Raw genomic sequence first — 23,324 nt, forward strand, 5'->3', positions numbered from 1 at the left:
AACACACCACAATGTTTGAGTGAGGTTGATATGGTAGAAATTGTGTTTTACACTGAACAAATAGCATTTAGGATTGCAAATATGTAATAGTACTGGAATCCAATTTACAGACATATGCCACTTTGGATAGGTTTAGGGACACTTGGAAACGTCCATGACCACACCGACACCACTTAGTAAAACATCTGCCCATTTCTAGTTGTTAGGTCTATCAATCCCATTGTTTTCTGGACATTGTTCACATGTGGTGGAAGCCAACTGATGTGTTTCCAGCTCTGGGCATCAATAATTGACTTATAGCTTGTCAATGAAAGTTGACTTTAAAAAAAAAACGTTTATTTTGTGTGTGCTTGATCTTGTGTATTCTGAACTGTGTAATCCTATCTTCTGATCATTTCCTCATAATCTCCCAGATGTCTTCTTTCCAAATATACCAAGTTTTGGCATGTCAGAATAATGTAATTATACATGAATAGCAGTTACTTTTGGGTATGTCTATTTAGGCGGAAAACTACATTAAGAGGTTAAACAAGGAATTACATTGAGACCAAGGCCTCTTTTACAAGGGAGCCCTATACCCTTGTAACTAACTCCTTCTACTGTTACCTGCATATGAAATCCTTATCCTTGATGATTGACCTCAACATTTATTATCTGAGAAAAAACAGGTATATCTATCACACAAAGAATTCCCAGAGCTATACGTCTGTGTATGACAGATGTGAGGTTATAGAGAGAAGGTTGGGGGGTCTATTTTGACCCGAGTTAGAAGGCGGTTTGTCATCCTGTGTCGACGGTTGGCACCGAGAGGCTGAGAGAGACAGGTATTCATGGCTGCTCCATATTGTACATCAAACGGACGGTCAGAGGCCCTAGGTGGCTAGGGACGAGCTGTCTGTGTGAAGTGACGAACTGGCTAGTGTGTATGTGGTTGTTTGTGTGGGTGAGTGTTTGCCTGCTACGTGCCTGCTAACCCCGTTCTAGTGCCTACCTGCCTGTCTCTCTCTCTATCTGCTTGCCTGCCTGCCTCTGTGACATGTACAGCCAATCTATCAGGTGCTGGTTGTGAACATGGACAGACAAGCACTGGGATTTTGACAAAGCTTACAGTACATAGTGACTCAATTCCATTGAGGCCTGCCAATTTAAAGCTTTTCTTTTTAAGGCTTTTCTTTAAAAACAGACTTTTCTTCAAATCCAACCATCTCATTGATGCATAATCTTTGCTGGGCTTGACACTTGTGACCTATTATGAACCTTTCTGAGGATTTTCTGAGGATTGATCAGAAATACAGGGTAGACATTGTTAATGTTGTAAATATCTACTGAGGCCCATTATCAGCAACCTGTCACGTGTCGTATGAAGTAGACCAAGTGCAGGCGTGAGTGGTGAGCGTACATTTTCTTTTATTATTGTAAATGTCGCCAACAAAACAAGAAACGAAGAAAACAACCGTGAAGCTTATTAACAGGGCTATAGTCCACTACAAAGATAAAACTACCCACAACACCAAAGGAAAAAAGACTGCCTAGTTATGATTCCCAATCAGAGACAACGATAGACAGCTGTCCCTGATTAGAGAATATACCGGCCAAAACATAGAAATACAAAACATATAAATGAATAAACTAGAATGCCCACCCTAGTCACACCCTGGCGTAACCAAAATAGAAATAAACACCTCTCTATGGCCAGGGCGTGACAGTAACCCCCCCCCCCAAAGGTGGGACTCCGGTCACAAAACCTGACTCTGTAGGGAGGGTCCGGGGTGGCATCAATTCATGGCGGCGGCTCCGGTGCGGGACTAGATCCCGCTCCACCTCTGGCTCCCCCCACTTTGTTTGGCGCTCGTCTCCTGGTGCGCGACGCTGGACCCTCACCGCAGGCCCCGGACCGGGACCCTCACTGGAGGCTTCGTGCCATGGATCATCACTGGAGGCTTGATGCGTGGGACCGGCACCGGTGGCACCGGGCTTGACACGCACCTCAAGGTGAGTGCGGAGAGGAGGCACAGACGTACTGGACTGTGGAGGCGTACAGGAAGCCTTGCGTGGAATCGGAACAGGTCTCACCGGACTGGGGAGATGCACTGGAAGTCTGGTGCGTGGAGCAGGAACCGGATACACTGGGCCGTGGAGACGCACTGGAGGTCTCAAGGGTAGAGCTGGCATACCCGTCCTGGCTGGATGGTTACTTTCGCCCGCAAATGGGGCGCTAGCACAGGACGCCCTGGTCTGTGCAGGCGCACCGGAGACACATGCTTAGAGCTGGCGCAGGAATATCCTGGGCCGTGGAGATGCACTGGAGGCCAGATGCGCTGTGCTGGCACATCCTTCCTGGCTGGATGCCCACTCTAGCCCGGCCGATGCGGGGAGCTGGAAATATAGCGCACCGGGCTATGAGTGCGCACTGAGACAACCGTGCGCTCCACCCATAACACGGTGCCTGACCAGTACCACGCTCCCTACGGTAAGCACGAGGAGTTGGCTCAGGTCTCCAACCTGACTCAGCCAATCTCTCGTGTGCCCCCCCCAAAAAAAAATGTGGGGGCTGCCTCTCATGCCTGCTCTTGTGCCGTGACTCCTGGTATCGTTGTCGTTTCCTCCCTCGCTACTTCCGCCTGTTTCCATGGCAAGGTCTTGTCCCCTGCCATAACCGCTCCCATGTCCAAGATGTCCTCCACTCTCTCTTCTCCTGGGCCCAGGATCCCTGCCCTCCTGCCCACGCTGCTCTGTCCTTGGTGGTGGGTAGTTCTGTCACGCTCGTCGTATGAAGTAGACCAAGTGCAGCGTGGTGAGCGTACATTTTCTTTTATTATGTTGTAAATGTCACCAACAAAACACAAGAAACGAAGAAACAACCGCTAAGTAATGCCTACACATCCCTCCAACAAAGGAAAAGCCTGCCTAATTATGATTCCAATCAGAGATAATGATAGACATTTAGCTTGTCCCTGATTGAGAACCATACCGGCAACATAGAAATAAAGAAACTAAAATGCCCACCCATAGTCACACCCTGGGCCTAACCAAAATATGAGAATTAAAACCTCCTCTATGGGTCCAGTGCGCTGTAAGTTCCATGTTCAGGTCTGTCTACGTCGTGTTTGTTATTTTGTAATTTCCAAGTGTTTTCGTATTTCGTCTTCGTGTTTCAATAAATATCATTTATGTCTAATTACCTCGCTGCGTATTGGTCCACCGATCCTTCTCTCCTCTCCTCGTCCGAGGAGGAGGAGGAAGACGACAGCCGTAACACCATAACACCACCACAATGTTTGAGTGAGGTTGATATGGTAGAAATTGTGTTTTACACTGAACAAATAGCATTTAGGGATTGCAAATATGTAATAGTACTGGAATYCAATTTACAGACATATGCCACTTTGGATAGGTTTAGGGACACTTGGAAACGTCCCATGACCACACCTGACACCACTTAGTAAAACATCTGCCCATTTCTAGTTGTTAGGTCTATCAATCCCATTGTTTTTCGGACATTGTTCACATGTGGTGGAAGCCAACTGATGTGTTTCCAGCTCTGGGCATCAATAATTCACTTATAGCTTGTCAATGAAAGTTGACTTTCAAAAAAAAAACGTTTATTTTGTGTGTGCTTGATCTTGTGTATTCTGAACTGTGTAACTCCTATCTTCTGATCATTTCCTCATAATCTCCCAGATGTCTTCTTTCCAAATATACCAAGTTTTGGCATGTCAGAATAATGTAATTATACATGAATAGCAGTTACTTTTGGGTATGTCTATTTAGGCGGAAAACTACATTTAAGAGGTTAAACAAGGAAATTACATTGAGACCAAGGCCTCTTTTACAAGGGAGCCCTATACCCCCTTGTAACTAACTCCTTTCTACTGTTACCTGCATATGAAATCCTTATCCTTGATGATTGACCTCAAYCATTTATTATCTGAGAAAAAACAGGTATATCTATCACACAAAGAATTCCCAGAGCTATACGTCTGTGTATGACAGATGTGAGGTATAGAGAGAAGGTTGGGTGGGTCTATTTTGACCTGAGTTAGAAGGCGGTTTGTCATCCTGTGTCGACGGTTGGCACCGAGAGGCTGAGAGATGACAGGTATTCATGGCTGCTCCATATTGTACATCAAACGGACGGTCAGAGGCCCTAGTTGGCTAGGGACGAGCTGTCTGTGTGAAGTGACGAACTGGCTAGGTGTATGTGTGTTTGTTTGTGTGGGTGAGTGTTTGCCTGCCTACGTGCCTGCCTACCCRCCGTTCTAGTGCCTACCTGCCTGTCTCTCTCTCTATCTGCTTGCCTGCCTGCCTCTGTGACATGTACAGCCAATCTATCAGGTGCTGGTTGTGAACATGGACAGACAAGGCACTGGGACTTTTGACAAAGCTTACAGTACATAGTGACTCAATTCCATTGAGGCCTGCCAATTTAAAGCTTTTCTTTTTAAGGCTTTTCTTTAAAAACAGACTTTTCTTCAAATCCAACCATCTCATTGATGCATAATCTTTGCTGGGCTTGACACTTGTGACCTATTATGAACCTTTCTGAGGATTTTCTGAGGATTGATCAGAAATACAGGGTAGACATTGTTAATGTTGTAAATATCTATTGTAGCTGAAAATGGCATAGGTGTACTGAGGCCCATTATCAGCAACCTGTCACGCGTGTCGTATGAAGTAGACCAAGGTGCAGCGTGGTGAGCGTACATTTTCTTTTATTATTGTAAATGTCGCCAACAAAACAAGAAACGAAGAAACAACCGTGAAGCTTATTAACAGGGCTATAGTGCCACTAACAAAGATAACTACCCACAAACACCAAAGGAAAAAAGACTGCCTAAGTATGATTCCCAATCAGAGACAACGATAGACAGCTGTCCCTGATTGAGAATCATACCCGGCCAAAACATAGAAATACAAAACATATAAATGAATAAACTAGAATGCCCACCCTAGTCACACCCTGGCGTAACCAAAATAGAAAATAAAACCTCTCTATGGCCAGGGCGTGACAGTAACCCCCCCCCCCACAAAGGTGCGGACTCCGGTCACAAAACCTGACTCTGTAGGGGAGGGTCCGGGTGGGCATCAATTCATGGCGGCGGCTCCGGTGCGGGACGTAGATCCCGCTCCACCTCTGGCTCCCCCCACTTTGTTGGCGCCTTTGGTGCGAGGACCCTCACCGCAGGCCCCGGACCGGGGACCCTCACTGGAGGCTTCGTGCCATGGATCATCACTGGAGGCTTGATGCGTGGGACCGGCACCGGTGGCACCGGGCTGATGACACGCACCTCAAGGTGAGTGCGGAGAGGAGGCACAGGACGTACTGGACTGTGGAGGCGTACAGGAAGCCTGGTGCGTGGAATCGGAACAGGTCTCACCGGACTGGGGAGATGCACTGGAAGTCTGGTGCGTGGAGCAGGAACCGGATACACTGGGCCGTGGAGACGCACTGGAGGTCTCAAGGGTAGAGCTGGCATAACCCGTCCTGGCTGGATGGTTACTTTCGCCCGGCAAATGCGGGGCGCTAGCACAGGACGCCCTGGTCTGTGCAGGCGCACCGGAGACACAGTGCTTAGAGCTGGCGCAGGATATCCTGGGCCGTGGAGATGCACTGGAGGCCAGATGCGCTGTGCTGGCACCATCCTTCCTGGCTGGATGCCCACTCTAGCCCGGCCGATGCGGGGAGCTGGAATATAGCGCACCGGGCTATGAGTGCGCACTGGAGACACCGTGCGCTCCACCRCATAACACGGTGCCTGACCAGTACCACGCTCCCTACGGTAAGCACGAGGAGTTGGCTCAGGTCTCCAACCTGACTCAGCCAATCTCCTCGTGTGCCCCCCCCGCCAAAAAAAATGTGGGGGCTGCCTCTCATGCCTGTTCCGTTGCCGTGACTCCTGGTATCGTTGTCGTTCCTCCCTCGCTACTTCCGCCTGTTTCCATGGCAAGGTCTTGTCCCCTGCCATAACCCGCTCCCATGTCCAAGATGTCCTCCACTCTCTCTTCTCCTGGGCCCAGGATCCCTGCTCCTCCTGGCCACGCTGCTCTGTCCTTTGGTGGTGGGTAGTTCTGTCACGCTCGTCGTATGAAGTAGACCAAGGTGCAGCGTGGTGAGCGTACATTTTCTTTTATTATTGTAAATGTCACCAACAAAACAAGAAACGAAGAAACAACCGTGAAGCTTAACAGGGCTATAGTGCCACTAACAAAGATAACTACCCACAAACACCAAAGGACAAAAGGCTGCCTAATTATGATTCCCAATCAGAGATAATGATAGACAGCTGTCCCTGATTGAGAACCATACCCGGCCAAAACATAGAAATAAAGAAACTAGAATGCCCACCMTAGTCACACCCTGGCCTAACCAAAATAGAGAATAAAAACCTCTCTATGGCCAGGGCGTAACACAACCATCACTCCTGTGTTCCAATGGCACGTTGTGTTAGCTAATCCAAGTTTATAATTTGAAAAGGCTAATTGATCATTAGAAAACCATTTTGCAATTACGTTAGCACAGCTGAAAACTGTTCTGCTGATTTAAGGAAGCAATAAAACTGGCCTTTAGACTAGTTGAGTATCTGGAGCATCAGAATKTGTGGGTTCGATTACAAGCTCAAAATGTCCAGAAACKAAGAACTTTCTTCTGAAACTCGTCAGTCTATTCTTGTTCTGAGAAATGAAGGCTATTCCATGCGAGAAATGGCAAGAAACTGAAGATCTGGTACAACGCTGTGTACTACTCCCTTCACAGAACAGAATTCTGTCTCTAACCAGAATMGAATGAGGAGTGGGAGGCCCCGGTGCACAACTGAGCAAGAGGACMAGCACAACAGATGCCTCACAAGTCCTCAACTCGCAGCTTCATTAAATAGTACCCGCAAAACACCAGTCTCAACGTCAACAGTGAYGAGGCGACTCCAGGATGCTGGCCTTCTAGGCAGAGTTGCAAGGAAAAAGMCATATCTCAAACTGTCCAATAAAAATAAAAGATTAAGATGGGCATTGGAGGCAATGTGATGGTCTGGGGGTGCTTTGGTGGTGGTAAAGTGGGAGATTTGTACAGGGTAAAAGGAATCWTGAAGAAGGAAGGCTATCAATCCATTTTGCAAGTATAAACACYATGGAACCATGCAGCCGTCATACTGCTCATGAAGGAGACGCGTTCTCTCTCCTGGAGATGAACGTACTTTGGTGCGAAAAGTGCAAATCAATCCCAGAACAACAGCAAAGGATCTTGTGAAGATGGTGGAGGAAACAGGTACAAAAATATCTGTATCCACAGTAAAATCAGTCCTACATCGACATAGCCTGAAAGGCCGCTCAGCAAGGAAGAAGCCACTGCTCCAACACCGCCATAAAAAAATCCAGCCTATGGTTTGCAACTGCACATGGGGACAAAGATCGTACTTTTTKGAGAAATGTCCTCTGGTCTGATGAAACRAAAATAGAACTGTTTGGCCATAATGACCATTGTTATGTTTGGAGGAAAAAGGGGGAGGCTTGCAAGCCKAAGAACACCGTCCCAACCGTGAAGGATGGGGGTGGCAGCATCATGTTGTGCGAGTGCTTTGCTACAGGAGGGACTGGTGCACTTCACAAAATAGATGATCATGAGGCAGGAAAATTGTGTGGATATATTGAAGCAACATCTCAAGACATCAGTCAGGAAGTTAAAGCTTGATCGCAAATGGGTCTTCCAAATGGACAATGACCCCAAGCATTCTTCCAGAGTTGTGGCAAAATGACTTAAGGACAACAACGTCAAGGTATTGGAGTGGCCATCACAAAGCCCTGACCTCAATCCCATAGAAAATGTGTGTTCAGAACTGAAAAAGTGTGTGCGAGCAAGGAGGCCTACAAACCTGTCTCAGTTACACCAGCTCTGTCAGGAGGAATGGGCCATAATTCACCCAGYTTATTGTTGGAAGCTTGTGGAAGGCTACTCAAAACGTTTGACCCGAGTTAACCAATTTAAAGCAATGCTACCAAATACTAATTGAGTGTATGTAAACTTCTGACCCACTGGGAATGTGATGAAAGAAATGACAGMTGAAATTAATCATTCTCTCTGCTATTGTTCTGACATTTCACATTCTTAAAATAAAATGGTGATCCTAAATGACCTAAGACAGGGAATGTTTACTAGGATTAAATGTCAGGAATTGTGAAAGTTTAAATGTATTTGGCTAAGGTGTATGTAAACTTCCGATTTCAACTCTATGTTTTCATGGAAAACGAGGACATTTCTAAGTGACCCCAAACTTTTGAACGGTAGTGTACATTCAAGTCATTTTTCAAATTGGATCACATCAAGTAGTGGCCATTGTCTTTCATGGTTCTGGACCCTGTTACGTTTGTGAGAAGGCTGAGGGTTGAAGAGATTTTTGTTCTATGGAGGGGTGATGCGAAATAGCTCCAGGCGTTACATGCTTTTCTTAACTCCTGTTCTGAGCATCTGAGATTTACTATGCAATCTGATTCATGTTAAATCAGTTTTCTTGATCTTGTCTGAAGATAATGTTCTATACACTGATTGTAACAGTTTTTTGGGGGCTTATAGTTGTCACCCACTTCTCTTGAAAAACAGTTTGCCCTACAGCCAATTCTGTCGAATCAAAAKAATTTGTAAAAARCAATCAGATTTCGACAGAAATATGTCTGAGACGCAAAGAAAATTCAAGGAGTGGGGTTACAAAAATGGTCAGATTAATACTGCCATTGAGAAAATTCAAAACAAAACGAGACATGACCTTTTTCAAGATCAGTCTCGCAAAAAGAAGCATTCTTGCATTCTAACTACCCGCTATTCAAAGTGCTCTGAACAAATTAAGGGAATCGTTCACAAACATTGGCACGTTCTAAGATCCGATGATAGTATCGGTAATGTGTTTTCGGACCTTCCCTTAGTTGTATTCTCGCGGCGCAGAAACCTCAGAGATCAATTGGTAAACTCTGATTTACCACCCCAAAATATCCCTGCACAACGTGTATTTGCGCCCCTACTGGATGGAAACTACAAGTGTAATGGCTGTGCTCAATGCAATGGCACTTATAAATGTAGATCCTTCAAACACACCCAAACAGGGAAACGGATCCCAATCAAAGGTGTTATCACGTGCTCCACTAATGCAGTTATGTATCTTATAACTTGTCCTTGTAGTAAAAAATATGTGGGTAAAATKAACCAGTCGTATCACCATTAGGTTCAAAAACCAGTTGCGGCCCACTTTTTGGAAGCAAACCACTCGATTTCATCTCAACGTTATATTGGTATCGAACATGTCACCCTCCCTAGGTGAGGGGGTGACCTCGACAATTTATTGTTAAAACGAGAGGCTGCCTGGATCTTTAAATTTAAAGACCCTTGCTTCCTTCGGTCTCAACATAGACTTTGATCTGAAGCCATTCTTGTGGTTATTGTGATTTGCTATTGTAAATGTTTGTAGGCATATGTAGCCAAATTTTATCTATGATCGTACGCTATCCATTTATGTTTTTTGTATGCTATTTTAATATATGAGAATTAACCAATGATATCAGGTCACACCCGGCCATGATTACAGACACCTGTGTGTCTTTTGACACTATATAAATGAGTCATCCCGCAGTGTTCGTCATTATACCCTGATGAAGACAGCTTGTCTGTCGAAACGTTGGACATAACATTTTTGCATATGAGCTCCTATAGTGTGTCCGTCTCTCCTTTTATTTTTTTAAGTGTTCCACTCCGCTAGCCAGCACCTCGCCTAAATAGGTGTGCGTTTCTTTCGCCTCTAGATTGAGGTTTTCTAAAGAACAWTTCATCTCGGCAGGAAGTGATAAATGCATGAACTTGCAGTCTCCTGGTGGAAAACCGCCTTCTCAAGAGAATTCTCGTCTCCGGAACACCATGCAGTGGTTCTTGAGGTGAATATAACAGCGCAGTATACAGTATATCCAAGCCCTGCACATTAATGTTTACACTTCCTCAGCTAAAAGTTTTGCCTCAAAGCTCTACCAAAACACTCACTTGTTATAGAACTAATTTCTCAAAGATTGGTTCAGACTTTAAGTTCCATTTMGAACTAAACATTGACTCAAAARAAATGAGAGTAAGGCTTGTCTCAATTGAACCATCTGACTCAGTGAAAACGATTTAACACAACAAACACACACACGCACACACTTTCCWTTGTCGGCCTAAACGGCCCTTGCTACTTCTCGTCTTCACACTATGTGTGGAGGGCTAGCCACACACGCGCACACACACTGTCATGTATTTGTATGTTTTATGTGGACCTCAGGAAGAGTAGCTGCTGCAGTAGCTAAAGCAGATCCTAATAAACTAAAACACACACACACACACACACACACAAACTGATTATACCAAACATAGAGGGGTAGCCTCTTAAGTGGCGGATTATGAATTTAATCAGTGAATCCATTAGCTCACTCCTGATTGGGGTATTTAACTACAGAATAGAGAGTGGTGTCGGAGGCATCCACTGAGAGAAAGCCTGTGATTATGCACCACACTGTAATCAAGGCTGTTTCACAGCAGCAGACATGGTGTGGAGGAGTTTTGCTAATCAAGGAAGTGAAGGAGTCCGTGTGTTAGGACTGAGGAGATTGTGAGGAAAGGGTGATCCCACTCTTTTTCTTCTCCCAGTCGCGACACAGCCGGGGATTGAATCCGGGTCTGTAGTGATGCCTCTCGGAGGCCTGATCCCACGGGCTTAATGGAGTTTGGGAGTGTTACCTCTTGGTGTTATTCTTGTGTGTGTGTGKTCCTCACAAGGAAAGTAAAACAAGGAAAGAATGTGTGACATTTCGCCGGACCTCACAAGGGATTTTTTTTTTTTAGGGTTACAATGAGGGTTAGAGTTAGAATTAGGGTTAAGGGTTAGATTTAGGAGTTAGGTTTAGTTTTATGGTTAGCGTTTTGGGTTTAGAGTTAGGGTTAAGGTTAGGGAAAATATGATTTTGAGTGGGAATACATTTTTGGGGTTTATATTTGCACACACTACCCTCTTAGAAAAGTGCTCTCTTTTTTCTAAAAGTGTATTTGTACTGTATGACTGTGTTGAACAGTGTGTGTAACAAATCCCTTGGATTTGGATCATCCATAGTCCCAGTCCTAGCTAACTCATTAGAGAGGCTGTATAGTACTGTAGGCTGTGGGTACTGGAGGGATTCCCGGTGGTGTGGTGCAGGGTTTGATGCCTTGCCTTGCTGTGTAATTGATCCCTTTGGGCCCAGCTGGTACGACAGAACATACACACATGGCTGGCATGCCGTGCAGAACACATCCAGTTGAGGCTTTAACAGAATCACCGCGGAGAGGACAGATGCTCCGACTGCCATGCAAACAGACTCAGCCGCTGCAAACCATTAGCCACCACTGCCAAGCCTTCCTCCCTAGTCTGAGACTGCCATGCACACTTCAAGCTAACACTTCAAACCATTATCTAGAAAGAGACACATACACTCTCTCTCTCACACAAACATCACCACCTCCATTTTGAAAAGTATTTTATGGTTTGGAAAACTATAGAGAGATCTCACATWAATTTTTGTGTTACTGTATTATTATTTACGGTAGCTGCACAGTAGGCGTTTGACCTGTAGTGCATATTGCTCTAATTCTATTGGTCAATTGTGGTAACCTCTGATTTCCCTCCAGGCTCTATGACGTGACTGGAGTCCCTGTGGATCCTCCATTCCTCTGACAGTACCATGGCGGAGGAGAGCATTGATGACCCTGACAGACAGCCTCAGCCTCAGCCCACACCACCAACCACCACCACCGGTCCATGAACATGAACAACCAATTCTATACCATGCTGGGCATTATCCACAAAGCAAGGTACAGAATGAATCCATCAACACAGGAATCAGCATCAAAACATAATGGGAAAACAAACATCTAACCTAACCGATGTTGTTTTTATGATTCTGGCAGAGTAATATTATTGCAGCATGATGTTGACAAGTGTGCACTAAGATACACTGGTAATAATATGATATTGTATATTAGTGTTGCAATTCTATTTCTATGGAAGTGTAGAAACTCCACGCCTTGAGCTCAAAGGCCCCCAGAGTCCGTTTTGCAACAACAAAAAATCCATGTGTATAGCATTAGGAAGAGCCATTGAGTTCTGGACCATTATATTGACATGCCTTATATGTTGTTTTTAAAGTACTGTATTACACCCATTACAGAGCCTTGTATCCACACAGAGGATTGAACAATACAGCACACGTGCACAAACAGCAGCTTCATTACATAGTAACCGCAAAACACCTGTCTCAACGTCAACATTGAAGAGGCGACTCTGGGATGCTGTCCTTCTAGGCAGAGTTGCATAGAAAAAGCCATATCTCAGACTGGCCAATAAAAATAAAATATTAAGATGGGCAAAAGAACACAGACAATGGACAGAGGACCTCTGCCTAGAAGGCCAGCATCCCAGAGTCGCCTCTTCACTGTTGACGTTGAGACTGGTGTTTTGCAGCTACTATGTAATGAAGCTGCCAGTTGAGGACTTGTGAGGGGTCTGTTTCTCAAACTAGACACACTAATGTACTTGTCCTCTTGCTGTTCAGTTGTACACCGGGGCCTCCCACTCCTCATTCTATTCTGGTTAGAGCCCGTTTGTGCTGTTCTGTGAAGGGAATAGTACACAGTGTTGTACGAGATCTTCAGTTTCTTGGCAATTTCTCGCATGGAATAGCCATCATTTCTCAGAACAAGAATAGACTGACGAGTTTCAGAAGAAAGTTCTTTGTTTCTGGCCATTTTGAACTTGTAATCGAACCCACAAATTCTGATCCTCCAGATACTCAACTAGTCTAAAGAAGGCCAGTTGTGCTGCTTCTTCAATCAGCACGACAGTTTTCAGCTGTGCTAACATAATTGCATATTTGTTTTCTAATGATCAATTAGCCTTTTAAAATTCTAACCTTGGATTATCTAACACAACGTGCCATTGGAACATTGGAGTGATGGTTGCTGATAATGGGCCTCAGTACACCTATGTAGATATTCCATAAATAAATCAGCCGTTTACAGCTACAATAGTGATTTACCACATTAACAATGTCTACACTGTATTTCTGTATATCAATTTGATGTTATTTTAATGGACAAAAAATGTCCTTTTCTTTCAAAAACAAGGAGAATTTCTAAGTGACCCCAAACTTTTTAATGGTAGTGTATCGCACAAGGCCTTATATTGAAGCCTTACCCTAACACAGTGGCCTGAAACTCATATCTTACAGTCCACAATCAGACCTTGCAAGTAAGTTTTCTAAAAATAATGGTTGAAGGATTTCCTTTTATTCCCTCCAATTTCCAGGAATGTTCCAACCCTGGATTTCTGGAAAGCCGTGGAAATTTACGAGAATTTTGCAATCCTACCTTCAAGTCACATTATGCTGTATGTTGTAATTGTTATTGGAATCCAGCCAACGTTAGGATATCCAACAGATGGAATTGTTATTCATCTGTAACCTGCATTCATAATAACTGTCAGGGTTAGAAACAGTGTGAGGAGACTAACTACAGTGCCTTCAGAAAGTATTCATACTTATTCCACATTTTGATGTTTTACAGCCTGAATTCAACATTTCCCAGAAGTTCTGTCACGTCCTAACAAATTATTATTTTATTGGATTTTTTAAAATTATTTATGTTTTTAAAATTTATTTCACTTTTTTTTCTCACTTTTTTCCCCAATTGGTAGTTAGTCTTGTCCCATCGATGCCACTCCCGTACGGACTCAGGAGAGGYGAAGGTCAAGAGCTGTGCGTCCTCCGAAACACAACCCTTGACACAATGCACGCTTAACCTGGAAGCCAGCCGCACCAATGTGTAGGAGAAAACACTGTACATCTGGAGACCGTGTCAGCGTGCAAGCGCCCGGCCCGCCACAGGAGTTGCTAGATAGAGCATGATGGGACAAGGACACCCTGGCCGGCCAAACCCTTACCTAACTCGGATGACGCTGGGCCAATTGTGCATTGCCTCATGGATCTCCCGGTCGCGGCTGGCTGCGAGATAGCCCGGTATCGAACCAGGATCTGTAATAACGCAGCTAGCACTGCGAGGCAGTGCCTTAGACCGCTGCGCCACTTGGGAGGCCCCTAACAACATTTGTGCCGTGAAAATGCAACACCTTGTCACTTTATTGACAATAGCACATCTCCATTGATGCTCTTGTTTTGGGTCATCCTGAAAGTTGGGCAGCTAAAGCAGAATATATSTGTTTAGCCAACAGGATTGCTTTTAGTATTCTCCTAAGCATCAGAAATCTGTTCCTGAAGATACAGTATAAGATTAAGAAATAACATTTCATATGTAAACCTATTCAATAATCATGCTGTGCCTATACATATTATTTACAGGTCAGAATTGCCACATTAATAGCCAGTTTCCATTTTTATAGAGATCCGATTTGTGTGCAAGATTTACAGTATTATATTTTACCACAGCCAGTGTGAGAGAGATATTGTAGTGGAAGAGAAAGGGGAGCTAACACAGACAGACTCACTGCCTGCGGTCTATTTAAAGTAATTTGCATTCAAATTCTCCTGAGATGTCACAGAGATACCTTGTCACTACTGTATTAGGCTGCCATTAGAGTTCGACCGATTGTGATTTTTCAACGCCGATCCCGATTATTGGAGGACCAAAAAAAGCCGATATCGATTAATCAGCCGGATGTATTTATTCATTTAAAAAATATATATATATATTATTATATATTTTTTGTAATAATGACAATTACAACCATACTGATTGAACAATGAACACTTTTATTTTAACTTAATATAATCCATAAATAAAATCAATTTTGTCAAATAAATAACGAAACATGTTCAATTTGGTTTAAATAATGCAAAAACAGTGTTGGAGAAGAAAGTAAAAGTGCAATATGTGTCATGTAAAAAAGCTAACGTTTAAGTTCCTTGCTCAGAACATGAGAACATATGAAAGCTGGTGGTTCCTGTAAACATGAGTCTTCAATATTCCCAGTTAGGTTGTAGTTATTATAGGAATTATGTCGACTATTTCGACACGTCGACTATTTCTCTCTATACCATTTTTGTATTTCATATACCTTTGACTATTGTATGTTCTATTAGGCACTTTAGTATTGCCAGCCTAATCTCAGGAGTTGATTGGCTTGAAGTCATAAACAGCTTTGTGCATTGCTAAAAGCTGCTGGCAAACGCAGGAAAGTGCTGTTTGAATGAATGCTTACGAGCCTGCTGCTGCCTACCACCGCTCAGTCACTCCTCTATCAAATATCAAATCATAGACTTAATTATAATAAACACACACAGAAATGAGMGTTTGGTCATTAATATAGCCAAATCCGGAAACTATCATTTTGAAAACAAAACGTTTATTCTTTCAGTGAAATACGGAACTGTTCCGTATTTTATCGAACGGGTGGCAACCCTAAGTCTAAATATTGCTGTTACATTGCACAACTTTCAATGTTATGTCATAATTATGTAAAATTCTAGCAAATTAATTATGTTAGGAAGAAATGGTCTTCACACAGTTCGCAATGAGCCAGACGGCCCAAACTGCTGCATATACCCGGACACTGCTTGCACTGAACGCAAGAGAAGTGACACAACTTCCCTAGTTAACTAAATATAACTAAATATAACTAAATATGTAGGTTTAAAAATATATACCTCTGTGTATTGATTTTATGAAAGGCATTGATGTTTATGATTAGGTATATTTATGCAACGATTGTGCTTTATTCGCAAATGTGCTTTTGTTAAATCATCACCCATTTGGCGAAGTTGAAGCAGGCTGTGATTCAATGATCAATTAACCTCTCTGAACCACCAATCCCGGATCTGGGATAATTGTCATCAGCAACGCTGAATAGCATAGCGCCACAGTCAAATAATATTACTAGAAAATATTCATATTCATGAAATCACAAGTGCAATATTGCAAAACACTGCTTAGCCTTTTGTTAATCCACCTGTCATCTCAGATTTGAAATTATGCTTTACAGCGAAAGCAATACAAGCGTTTGTGTAAGTTTATCGATCGCTCGACAAAACATTAAGTACACTTAGCATCAGGTAACTTGGTCACAAAAATCAGAAAAGCAATCAAATTAATCGTTTACCTTTGATGATCTTCGGATGTTTTCACTCACGAGACTCCCAGTTAGACAACAAATGTTTCTTTTGTTCCATAAAGATATTTTTATATCCATATACCTCCGTTCGTTTTGCGCGTTATGCTGAGAAATCCACAGGAAAAAGCATTCACGACAACGCAGACAAAAATTCCAGATAATATCCATAATGTCCACAGAAACATGTCAAACGTTTTTTATAATCAATCCTCAGGTTGTTTTTCAAATATCTATTCGATAATATATCAACCGGGAGTGTTGGTTTTTCACTAGGACCGGGAGTAACAACTCACTCAGAGAGCCCCCACCTATCCACTTACGCAATGTGATCGTTCTCGCTCATTTTTCAAAATAAAAGCCTGAAACTATGTCTAAAGGCTGTTGACACCTTAGGGAAGCCATAGAAAAGGGAATCTGGTTGATATCCCTTTAAATGGGTAATAGGGATGCATAAGAACAGAGAGGTTTCAAAAACAGAGGCACTTCCTGATTGGATTTTCCTCAGGTTTTAGCCTGCAATATCAGTTCTGTTAAACTCACAGACAAAATGTTGACAGTTTTGGAAACTTTAGAGTGTTTTCTATCCTAATCTGACAATTATATGCATATTCTAGTTTCGGGGGCTGAGAAATAGGCAGTTTCAAATGGGTACGTTTTTTAGCCAAAAACTAAAATACTGCCCCCTACACTTATTAACCGGCACCGCTTTGATTATATGCAACACAGTACAAGCTAGTTAACCTAGTAATATCATCAACCATGTGTAGTTAACTAGTGATTGTGAAGATTGATTGTTTTTTATAAGATAAGTTTAATGCTAGCTAGCAACTTACCTTGGCTCCTTGCAGCCACAAGGTCCTTCTGATGCTGCACTCGCGTAACAGGTGGTCAGCCTGCCACGCAGTCTCCTTGTGAATTGCAATGTAATCGGCCATAGTCGGCATCCAAAATGCAGATTACCGATTGTTATGAAAACTTGAAATTGGCCCTAATTAAGCAGATTAATCGGTCGACCTCTAGCTGCCATGTTTTTGCCATTAGCCTGTGTTGAATGAGTGGATGGATTGATTAATTAATTAACGAGCGATCAATCGAACTAACAAACAAATCAACAAATGAATGCTTCATTTCCATGTCATACCACCACTTTTGCTGCCTATTCCATCCACTGTGTTACTGTAATGCAGTCTCAGTGTAATCTCTACCACTAGAAGGCAGCGTGACTGTCACTGCCATAATGACGCTGCAGCAGTTCGTAATCTTTAATGGCGCTAATTGCCAGGTTGGCTGGTGCTGCACTGGTCGTATTAGTGGGAGACATGCCCCTCTTCTTAGCCCGGATACTCTTGGGTCATTCCCTCCATACCGTCTCCCCTGCAGCCACTGACTACACTACACTGTGACATTATCCTATTAAATGATGCAGGTTCCTTTAGTTCCTGATTGCTCTGTTCCTGGTGTTTTTATCCCCAGATTTCCCCAAACACCTGCCCCCTTTCTTGGGAATTTGCACTCTGTGTAATTGTCAAGAGTTCATTATTATAAATTTAAGCTGCCCCGGCAATCTTGGAAGGCATCAATGCCTTTATCAAGTAGGCTGGAGACCACACATAGGCCAGATGGCGTGACGACGAACGACACTTTTTTTCCCTCCAGATTTCTTCTGTAAGGCTGATTAGTTGTTTTACAGTTCTGCACTGCAATACTTGTTTTGTTATTGGGTTTAATGCTCCAGCAGAATTCACAATATTTGGATGCCAGAGTAAACTGCTGATGACAGTGATTAGTATGGGACTGTCTAATTTCTCCATAACCTCCTATCAGAGTTGTAGACATTTTAAGAAGTTCCACATACAGTATCTATTAGGGGAATAATGGGAGTGAAAGTACAACGTTCATCTAGGGACAATCATTGCGGAGTAGGTAGATGTTGACCCTAACAACTAGTCCAATGTATTCTTCACCCCCTTCAATGTCAACATTGATATTTGGCATTTGGAAATCTAATCCTAGATCTGTCTGTGGTTATGGCCTGGGTAACTTCTACCACAAGCATTGGTTTCTTTAGCATGTTTTGAAGTGTTAGCAACTTAGCATTTTGAAAGGATTTTTTGTCATTAGCTAGCTTTGATTATCCTGTACTCTGACAGAACTTGTGTTCTCATTGATCCGCAGGTCTCTTAAACACAGTCAACCACGGCCAATACTGGAGGGTTTGAGGGAACTTTGGGGAAGTCGAGAGCGAGGTCTCATCTTTGACTCTGGAGAATTTTCCTGTGCCCTGACTCCTGGCTCTACCCGTCTGCGGCTCCGACCAACCAATGACCATCCGCTGTAGATAACCCACTGTCTGTCATTGGATCAACATGTCCCGTCTGCCTGCTCCTATTACTGTCCGTCTGCTTTGTAAATGAGCAGAATCCTCTAGTGCCATGGAGGTCAGGTGTCCGGCTGCGCCTTGTCCAGAGAGGGAGAAAGTGGTGACTATGGAGCCATTTTGGATCGACTACTGTACTGTTCAGCTAATGTCTGCTAATTTTCAGTGGACCGAGGACTCCCACTACTTCAACCTCACCTGCTTCTGTTAGACTAATGGGACAGTTACGTGTCCCAAAGAACAGGATTATTGTGAACCAGGCCCGAGGCTCTCTGATGTGTCTGACCTAGCACCAGACTATGGACTGGACCAAACGTTTGACTGGATCTATCCAGACTATGGACCAGACTGGACCAGATCCTACTGCTCGCCTTGTGCTCTGCTGTGAATAGAACTTCTGCTGGAGTAGTACAACTTTGGCACCCTCCATATTTTTATAGACCAAAGAGGAAAAAATAACAGTAAGACTAGATGGACCAGATTGGGAAAAAGAAATGGATACTTGTTTTTCTTGCTACACCACAATGACTGCCCTCATAGCTGTAGATGTTGGACTTTATGTCTAGTTGGACACGTATACAATCAAAGGAGTTACCTTTAAAAACATGTTTTTCTCTGACTAAACCCACCACTGTATTTTGAAACTGAAGATATAGGTAAACATATCTGTATATAAAAAAATCTGATTTGCATTTTTCATTAGCTACAAATTGGGACACATTGCAATAAGCATGGTTGGTAAAACGGTAAAAGAGTAAAACTACTGATCATCATTGAGGCAAAAAAGAGAATATTGAAACTGTCATTTCTGATTGCGGCTGGTGGGTGGCGGAAAGGCACATTTCATTAAATGTATTTTGAAAAGCCTAAAACGTATATATTTAACAGTTTTATATGTTGTACCTTTGTAGAGAACCTTATTCGACATGAATAATGTGGTCACAAAATGGCAGCCATAGAACGTGAAAAACAAGCTCTCTGATGCTGGTTTGTCCTGCTCTCTTTCTGTTCTCATGACAACTAGCTTCTCTCCTTATACCTCTAATCTCCCTATCTATCAATCACATATAAAGGAAAGAAATGCACTTGAGTTCACTCAGAATATGTTTTAAATATTTAATGGTAATATTTTACAGATGTTTGTGAGAGTCTTGCTGTGTATGGTTTTAATGTGGTTAACAACTAACACAGCATATACAATCTGACTGAACCCTCAATGCTGTTTCCCTTTATCTGCAATTGATTGAATTCCAGCATGAGAGTCACTATCTATCAAAAACATGAAAAATAGCATTACAAAATGAATTGAGCTAATCACAGACAGAGATTTTGTCACTTTAGTCAATAAGCAGCCTTCGGAACCTGCTGATTGCTGCAGTATTGCATTGTAAAAGGTGTGGAATACTGTCTAATTTCTCTATAATGTCAAATTTTATTTTTGTGTTTGTCGCACAATGCTGATCTCCAGTCCTGAGTGACGAAAATTATGATGACACGTGAAGAAGGGAGGCATTGCGGGAAAAGTTTTAGAATAATTTACATACTTTTTTTATCATTAAATATTTTAAGAATAAATACATGAAATAACCGTCACTAGCTAATATAGACGCTTTGATATTCAAAGTCATCAAATTTGTTCAAGTAAGATTTATCATATCTTATTTTGTATTACGTTTATTTAATTGTTCTGTCCTATATGCCAAAAGCTGACAGCCTGAAATAGTTTTTCTTCTGGACCATCTACTTTACAGTGTCTAATTGTCCACATGTAAGTTCCTCATACATATCTAATAGGTAAACACCTGATATACATAAGTAAACCAAATCAAATTATTTATAGACAGTCTCGCTGGGATTTGATTACAATAACATATGAATATGAATGTATTGATGCAGAGTTGATAAAGGCATTTGCTCAGAGTGACAGTTAGGACCGAAATAATAGAAGTTGACTGACTCAATGTGTGTATGCTGCTGGCTGTATGTATCATGGTGGAAGGGATTCCACAGTTATACAAGAATATACAGTACATATGCAGAGTAGTACACCTGGTCAATATTTAATGACCTACAAGATTATGATGTTGAAGAACTTACAAAGGGTTACCCTGCAAAGGGCTACGGATCTAATGCAAGTGAAAACACAAAAGATATCAGTTCCCTGGACAGCACCACATAACCAGACACCCGCTACATTAGATGGTGCTGTCCAAGGTGCTCTGATTCCATGAAAGACAAATCCAAGCATTCACAGAGGCTTCAAAGGTCTTGTGTTAGGCTCTGAGTGAAGGCCTACACCTTCAAGATTAACCCCCAACTTGTCCGGATTCACTTCTGTTCAGATCCAGATGCTGAACTTCTCTTATCCACACTTGGCTCTCTGCTGTTCAGTCCAACTGACTAATTTTCATTAACTGACTGACTGGGACCAGTCCGACTAGCTGGCTGGCTGGCTGACTGACGTTCCTTCTTAATCCTGACTGACTGGATCAGCCTGTTCCACCAACACCAGCTGGAGATTAATACAGTTGTTGTTGACAAAGAAGTTTTCTAAAGATGCAAATGAGAAGTGACTTTCCTGAAAGTGTGTGTGTGTGTGTGTGTGTGTGTCCGTGTAGCCTGCAATTGTCAAGACGGTTATAAATATTTAATTACATCTGATTGAATTTCAATAATCTCTCCCGTATCCTTGAGGTTCGGTGTGATGTTTGGAGGAGTCGTGTCTCATAACAGTATTAATTTGATTAGAGCAAAGTACAATGAGGAGTTTCTCCTAGAGCTATATGGTACATGTAGCTACAAAATAGAGCTTGCGATAATGTCTTTGCCATGGAGAAAGAGGCAAAGTGGGTGACATACAACTTGGAGAATGTTACTGTGTGTGTGTGTGTGTGTGTCTGTGTAAAACTCTCTTTCCTATACAGTAGCATGCGAAAATATTCACCCCTCTTGGAATTTTTCCTATTTTGTTGCCTTACAACCTGGAATTAAAATTGATTTTTGGAGGGGTTTGTATCATTTGATTTACACAACATGCCTACCACTTTGAAGATGCAAAATGTTTTTTATTGTGAAACAAACGAAAAATAAGACAAAAAACAGAGCTTGAGCTTGCATAACTATTCACCCTCCCAAAGTCAACACTTTGTAGAGCCACCTTTTGCAGCAATTACAGCTGCATGTATCTTGGGGTATGTTTCTATAAGCTTGGCACATCTAGCCACTAGGATTTTTGCCCATTCTTCAAGGCAAAACTGATCCAGCTCCTTCAAGTTGGATGGATTCTGCTGGTTTACAGCAATCTTTAAGTCATACCACAGATTCTCAATTGGATTGAGGCCTGGGCTTTGACCAGGCCGTTCCAAGACATTTAAATGTTTCCCCTTTAAACCACTCGAGTGTTGCTTTAGCAGAATGCTTAGGGTCATTGTCCTACTGGAAGGTGAACCTCTGTCCCAGTCTCAAATTTCTGGAAGACTGAAACAGGTTTCCCTCAAGAAATTCCCTGTATTTAGCTTCATCCATCATTTCTTCAATTCTGACCAGTTTCACAGTCCCTGCCGATGGAAAAACAATAGTATGCAAGTATAAAAACCATGGGACCACGCAGCCGTCATACCGCTCAGGAAGGAGACGCGTTCTGTCTCCTAGAGATGAACGTACTTTGGTGCGAAAATTGCAAATCAATCCCAGAACAACAGCAAGGGACCTTGTGAAGATGCTGGAGGAAACATGTACAAAAGTATCTATATCCACAGTAAAAGTAGTCCTATATCGACATAACCTGAAAGGCCGCTCAGCAAGGAAGAAGCCACTGCTCCAAAACCGTCATAAAAAATCCAGCCTGCGGTTTGCAACTGCACATGGGGACAAAGATCATACTTTTTGGAGAAATGTCCTCTGGTCTGATGAAACGAAAATATAGAATGTTTTGGCCATAATGACCATCGTAATGTTTGGAGGAGAAAGGGGGAGGCTTGCAAGTCGAAGAACACCATCCCAACAGCGAAGCACGGGGGTGGCAGCATCATGTTGTTGGGGTGCTTTGCTGCAGGAGGGACTGGTGCACTTCACAAAATAGATGGCATCATGAGGGAGGAGAATTATGTGGATTGATTGAAGCAACATCTCAAGACATCAGTCAGGAAGTTAAAGCTTGGTCGCAAATGGGTCTTCCAAAAGGACAATGACCCCAAGCATTCTTCCAGAGTTGTGGCAAAATGGCTTAAGGACAACAACGTCAAGGTATTGGAGTGGCCATCACAAAGCCCTGACCTCAATCCCATAGAAAATGTGTGTTCAGAACTGAAAAAGTGTGTGCGAGCAAGGAGGCCTACAAACCTGTCTCAGTTACACCAGCTCTGTCAGGAAGAATGGGCCAAAATTCACCCAACTTATTGTGGGAAGCTTGTGGAAGGCTCCCCAAAACATTTGACCCAAGTTAAACAATTTAACGGCAATGCTACCTAATACTAATTGAGTGTATGTAAACTTCTGACCCACTGGGAATGTGATGAAAGAATAAATAAAAGCTGAAATCAATCATTCTCCTATTATTCTGACATTTCACATTCTTAAAATAAAGTGGTGATTCTAACTGACCTAAGACAGGAAACTTTTACTCTGATTAAATGTCAGGAATTGTGAAAAACTGAGTTTAAATGTATTTGGCTAAGGTGTATGTAAACTTCCGATTTTTAATTAAAAATCAATTTAATTACAGGTTGTAATGCAACAAAATAGGAAAAACTCCAAGGGGGATGAATACTTTTGCTAGGCACTGTAGCTCT

At 42.7% G+C, this 23,324-nt stretch overlaps 1 protein-coding gene across 2 annotated transcripts in view; it reads left to right on the plus strand.

Annotated features, from left to right (window-relative positions):
• The window catches only part of LOC111951301 (chemokine-like protein TAFA-5), a 201,047-nt gene extending 178,053 nt beyond the window's left edge, over positions 1 to 22,994 (plus strand). For both annotated transcript variants that reach the window (XM_023969362.2, XM_070434704.1), the window contains exons 4-5: positions 11,666 to 11,848; positions 18,333 to 22,994. In XM_023969362.2, coding sequence (XP_023825130.1) covers positions 11,666 to 11,674 — 9 coding nt within the window. In that variant the 3' untranslated portion in view covers positions 11,675 to 11,848; positions 18,333 to 22,994. The remainder of the gene's footprint in view (positions 1 to 11,665; positions 11,849 to 18,332) is intronic.
• The last annotated feature ends 330 nt before the right edge of the window (positions 22,995 to 23,324 follow it).

The sequence above is a fragment of the Salvelinus sp. IW2-2015 genome, linkage group LG3 (genome assembly GCF_002910315.2).
Source record: "Salvelinus sp. IW2-2015 linkage group LG3, ASM291031v2, whole genome shotgun sequence".
In the NCBI taxonomy this organism is placed as follows: Eukaryota; Metazoa; Chordata; class Actinopteri; order Salmoniformes; family Salmonidae; genus Salvelinus; species Salvelinus sp. IW2-2015.